The sequence below is a fragment of the Mandrillus leucophaeus genome, unplaced genomic scaffold (assembly GCF_000951045.1).
Source record: "Mandrillus leucophaeus isolate KB7577 unplaced genomic scaffold, Mleu.le_1.0 Scaffold757, whole genome shotgun sequence".
Lineage (NCBI taxonomy): Eukaryota > Metazoa > Chordata > Mammalia > Primates > Cercopithecidae > Mandrillus > Mandrillus leucophaeus.
This window is the reverse complement of record NW_012108219.1, coordinates 957,560-963,559: the sequence shown is the minus strand read 5'-3', so window position 1 is coordinate 963,559 and position 6,000 is coordinate 957,560. Positions and strand designations below refer to the sequence as shown.

Here is a 6,000-nt window from a genome sequence, read left to right as displayed (position 1 = left end):
CCACACAGCCTTCTGTTGCTCTTTCAGAACCATCTCTGTAATTGTTTCTGTATTTCACTGATTTGTTTGCTTTTTCACATAAAGGACTTAAAGAGAAAACTATAATTTCAGTAAAATTTTATGCCCATGTCATGGCGATAAATGATCATAATGATGTTATTTTGATAATATATCTGCATCTCCTAAAAGAGGATGCTACAAATAATAATACATCTTCTGCAGGTTTTTTTTTTTTTTTTGACATTTCACATACAGAAAAACCATGAACAACTTTCCCCTTTGCAGTGAGAGGCATTCCAAAACTGGCAAAGGCACATTTTTATTTAAATAAGTCAGTCTCACAACTGTAATTTGAACTTGAAACTGGCAAAGTTTCTTTCATTTCTTACATTAAAAAAACCTTAAATTTTAACTGTAATAAAGTGTGAATCCTTTAATAACCTGGATTGGTGTCACCCAATGGGGTAATGAAAAGGAGATGTTAATGTACTAGCTTCCTGAAAATATTTAAACATTTTCATACAATACTAGAAAACTTACCTTCTTCCATGTTTAGCTTAATAGAACAAATCATATGTAAGTTTAATAGTGGTTCTTTTATTTATAAAATAATCACATTCAAGTCTTACCAGGGAGTAGCAAAGTGTTCAATTCTTTTCCTTTGAAGAAATAATGTAGAGCAATCACTCATAAATCCTTCTAATTATAAATAAAATCCAAGTTATTGTTTGACAATGAGATGCTTTATTAAACTTGATACATTTACTATATAAGAATTCTGTGAAAAAATGGGGTATCAAATTATTTTGGGTCTGAATCTTTGCATTATAAAAACTATCCCAAAACTATGTCATCTCACTGTATTCTGTGACTGTTAGCACACGGATGACCAAAGGCAACTACTTCCTTTCCTGGCAAAACAAGACAAATTTCAGCTGACATCCCCCATGGTGTTACAAGTCCTCTTAGTGACGTAGAAAGTCCCAACCCCCTTCTCTATGCAGTGTCATCTCCAGGAAGGTAAGCTTTAGGAAGCACCTGAGCCAGCCCTATATCTGTGCTTGGCATGAGGTTCACATGGGTTCGGCCTTGAGACGGGCATGTTCCTCTCAACCAAACAACTCTACTTGGATTATTCCGAGACTCCTTGGAGGGGTGAAACTTCTGGAAAAAAAGAAAGTAAGAGAGAAAGAGAGAGAAAAGGTCTGAATAATGACAGGAATACACAAAAGATCAATTTCAGCTGCACCGGTGCTAAGGGGAAGAATGAAGGAATTGGAAAACAAGCAGCTTTGTGGAACACTCTCTGGCATGACAAAAACTGACCAGACTGTCACTGCTTCCGACTTAGTGCTTGTGAAGCCCACCCATTCTCTTACCAGGCCTGGGTGTCTCTGCAGTGAGATGTCTGTGGTTGGTAAACAGTTCTGTAGAGTCTTGTTCTACCGATCTTTCTTCGAGGTCTGACTCTGGGATTGTAGTACAACCACCTAGTGGAAAAATACAAACAGTATTTTAAGCAATGTGTAAGAAAATCTTCCTCTCTACACAGCAAGCATAGCTTAGGAAACACACTGATCATAAAGATAATAAATGACGTGACAACAATCTTCAGGAGTGGCCTGAAAAGAATAACCTTAAATGTTTCTTTTTGGTGAGAATACTGGGAATGAGTTACTGCCCCTAAAGACATATTATACTGATTATGACTTGGCAACAGCAGCAACAGTATTGTCTTTAAATTTATCCTTTTTAAAGTCAGAAAGGACAAAACCTATAGCATATGTGATATCCAGAATATAAAGGCCCCTGAGCACGAATTTCCTTTAATACCAGAGCATCAGAAACTATAAAAGAAGCAAAGCCCATGAACCATGAGGAAAAGAAGGCTTCCCTGAGCAAAGAGAAAGGTTGCTGGTGTTCTGGTACGGTGGTTGTGGTGGCATTTCTCTGGAATTTGATTCTATTCCTGAATCCCAACACCTTACAGCACAGACACAAACACTTCATAATTCAACAGCAAAGTCATGAACTGCATTGTGGAAGGTTTCAATCCAAAGGTGACTTGAGGATGAGCTGGCGCTGTTGTGCTTTTGAAGTACTGGGTATAACTCATTTGACTTTATCCACCAAAATCTTGTATGGGAAACTCACAATCATGAGAGAATTTCCTGACTACATCTGCAACTCGATTTGACTGATTTGCCATCATTTCCTGGAAATGTACTAACATGTTGTATACTGTACATGCTTTTTTCCAAAGCCATTCTTCTTGTTAATGAAGTGTGATTTCTTTTTCTGAGACTTCTCACACACAGAGTCCAAAGCCTCAGCCCTCAAGTTTGGTTTTATGCATGAGGGGGTTTATGAAGCTCACAACATTCTGAGGAAAGAGAGGGTATCAGCAGCACTGATTTCAAAACCACATCATTCAAATGAGACGGAAGTGGCAAGATCCCAGGTTTCAAGGAAAACACACCTTACTATCCACGCCTCTGCATCAACTCTGAAACAGAAATCAGTGCTAAGGGAAATGACAGAAACGCATTTCCACACTCATAAAATAAGAATTAGAGCTATCCTCCAAGATTCCCTGAATAGAAAACATTAGAATTATCCATCAATGCAATGGAACTTGCCCAGTCATACCCGAAAATGACAAGGGCCTTATCCAGAAGGAGAACCAGGCTTATTTTTAATCTCTCCAAAGCCTGTAGATCACAGTAACCAGAACTATCATTATTGAGTACTTTCTAAGGGCTAGAAATCCTGCCCATATTATCTCATTTAATTCCTACACACTATACCATGAAATAGATATTATTATTATTATTCTCATTTTATAAGAAAACTGAGGTCTCAATGAGATTCAGTAACTTGCCAATGTCACAGAGCTCCAGTCTGGTCACATGGTGGGGCTGAGACCTTTGGAGAGGCCCCAAAAGCCAGTTCCTTTCCTCTCCTTCTTTACACTCATCCAACTGAGAAAAAAGGCAAAGGATACACGTGGTGGTGGCAGGGGCTGGGGGGAGACCTGGAAGACTAATGACAGGGAAGCGCAGAAAGAAGGGATGTGCTCCCTGCTGGACAGAACCCTGGGGAAAAAAAAAAAAAGGCAGAAAAGTCACTTCTCCATCCCTGAGACAGAGGGAGGTAGGGGAGGCCAGGAATGCTGTACTCATGTAGCTGCTTTCACACACAAGACAACTCCAGGAGGGAGGAAGAGACGAGCCAACAGATGAGAGCGAGTTTGATGAGCAGTTAAAACAGCTGCCACGTGCTTGGGGAGAGGCAGGTCTCCACTGATAAATTAGTGTCCCTTTCATTCCAGCTGACTCAGTATTTTGACAAAACAGAAATAGAAGACTTCCCAGTTATCTATCCTGTGGGCTCAAAAGGAAAAGCCAGTTGCTATAGATTATCAACAATGAATGTAATCTCCTCTCTTCTCTTTGCCTTGTCCTGCATACAGAGATGGCAAGGTGCCCTGCCCTGGTGCTCTAACCCGCAGGTGCTATAGTGGGCACAGATTGCATGCACCTCCTCAGACTTCACACCCACAGCAGGGCACCTTGGCATGGGAATGCCACCCACCTTTCTTTCTTTTTTTTTTGAGGTGGAGTTTCACTCTTGTTGCCCAGGCTGGAATGCAATGGCATGAACTCGGCTCACCGCAACCTCCGTCTCCCGGGTTCAAGCAATTATCCTGCCTCAGCCTCCTGAGTAGCTGGGATTACAGGCATGTGCCACCATGCCTGGCTAATTTTGTACTTTTAGTAGAGATGGGGGTTCTCCATGTTGGTCAGGTTGGTCTCGAACTTCCAACCTCAGATGATCCGCTTGCCTCAGCCTCCCAAAGTGCTGGGATTACAGGCGTGAGCCACCGTGCCTGGCGCCACCACCTTTCTTTGGATGCCTCCTGTAGCCAGACTGTCCAACTGCACACCCAGAGTGTCTGCCACTTCCAGCTTGGAAAGAACAATGGTGGTGGGCTCTGGCATCCTGCCCAGCAAGTGTATCATAGGAAAAGAAAAGAAGCCAAAGCTGAGCAGAGAATTCTCCCTGGGCCCCCACCAACCAGGTATATGCTAGATGATTAGTTCTCTTTTACAGGACTCCAAAAAAAGGCAGAGTGCTGCGTAGCTGCACCTGCTCACCATCTTCATGGCTCCTGGAAAGAGGCACTCCCAGATGCAGGCAGCACCACTCTGCATGACCTCATATATTCCCTCGGTTGCTGCCCTTTGTCCCCACCCTCCCTTCCCTGGGTTTGTGTTCTCAAACAGCCATCACTTTAGTCCTTGCCCCAGGCTCTGTCCTCTTGAGAAAATCACTGATACTGGGAGTAGTTCTATAGTAAAAAGTAGGTCTTCACAATGGAATTTTGAAGTTAGACTGCCCACCCATCTGTAAGCACTAGGCGCTCCATAGCTGGAGGTGAACGGGATGGTAATAGCCCCTGGTGTGCAATTACTTATGCTTTCACCCATGCTGAACTAGGATGATGTGCACGCAGAGGTCAAGACACTGGGAGATCAAGGGGCTATGGCATGGAAACATGTAATCATAAGGATTTCAGATGCTGCTTCTGATGACTGAGTATCTCGCAAAAAGAAAATGGTAGCTCATGGGCTAATGGGCAATGGGAGGCAAATCCACAAATTCAGAAGGCCTCTTTGGCCTTGCTCATGTAATGAGATCATCACATCAGCCAAACAGGAATCACCTGGGAGACTGTCAGAAATGCAGAATCTCAGGCCTCATCCCCACATCTACTAAATTAACATCTGTTAAGAAACAACAGATGAGTATATCTGATACTTTTCCTAGGAAAAAATATATATTTGTTAAAAATTTAAGGGCAAGCAAATAAAAGAATACAGATAAAATATAAAACTTCCAAACAAACTGAAACTCTCTGAGGTCATCCATGGAAATGAAGTCTGGGTTCCATGGACGCCAGATGAAGTACCCTTGGCTTAGAGTTCATCTCATAAAAGGAGAAGGGAGCTGGAGGAAGTCATCCAAACACAATGGCAAGTGTGACACAAATGAGCCCGCAGGCAAGGACAAGCAGAACTGCAGGCTTCTGGCCTGAAAATCAGGCAAGCGTCTCACCTCGAGGAGGGCAAGGGACTTCAAATCCCATGGACCTACTGTGTGCTGAGCACTCTACCTTGCATTTTCAGTACAGTAACTCACTCCATCCTCAAATAACACTGTCACAAAGGGCTCAGTGCCCTCATTTCGCAAGGGTAAATGTATTGATAGCAATGTGTGCTTTTCTTCTATTGGCCCTCCCCCTGCCCCTTTTCCTACAATGTTACCCTAGGCCATTTTGTGCCCCCTTGCCTCCAGGGAAGTTTGTAATGGGGACCCCATTAATAAAAGTATCCTGGAAATACTTTTCTTTCCAGCTTTGGTTTTCCATAGCCAGGGCTCCCTGAAGAGATGGAACTGAGAGAGTGAGAGACAGCTGGTACCAGGGTTGCCTCAGAGGCAGCAGCCCACAGCCCAAGGTAACAAGACATCATCCAGAGATGGAGGCATGGGACACAGAAGGACTGGGCACCAGAAGCCCCAGCCTTAGCCACAGGGAGCCCTGGAGTTGACTCCACTGATGGCTCAGGCAATGAGGCTGTGGGTAGCTACTGTGTCCTCATTTTCTGAGCCCCATGTATAAGCCTCCCTGGATGCAGTGGGGTGTGGCAAGGGTGGGCAATAATAACAGAGACTGAATTCCCTACCCTCTTGTTATTAAAGAAAATACAAATTTTACATTTCTTGCATCTCTGACTTAGCTATGCAGAGTCAGTTTCAATTTATTAAATAAAACCAAGAGATTATGTTATTTGCTAAGGCTTACACAAGTTTCTATACCACTGCAACCCAGCTCTCCATATATTACAGTGATGCTTCTAAAAAAAAACTTGCTTTTCAAATTTCCAATCTATCTAAACCAATACTTTTGCAAAATGTAACAGAAATGAATAAAAAAAA

General features: G+C 42.7%; 1 protein-coding gene across 1 annotated transcript in view; it reads right to left on the bottom strand.

The window, feature by feature from the left end:
• Nucleotides 1–585: 585 nt before the first annotated feature.
• The window catches only part of BBS9 (Bardet-Biedl syndrome 9), a 527,217-nt gene continuing 521,802 nt past the window's right edge, over nucleotides 586–6,000 (bottom strand). Inside the window, exons 21-22 of the mRNA XM_011966349.1 lie at nucleotides 1,380–1,490; nucleotides 586–1,164 (exon numbers count right to left, since the gene is read on the bottom strand). Coding sequence (XP_011821739.1) covers nucleotides 1,133–1,164; nucleotides 1,380–1,490 — 143 coding nt within the window. The 3' untranslated portion in view covers nucleotides 586–1,132. The remainder of the gene's footprint in view (nucleotides 1,165–1,379; nucleotides 1,491–6,000) is intronic.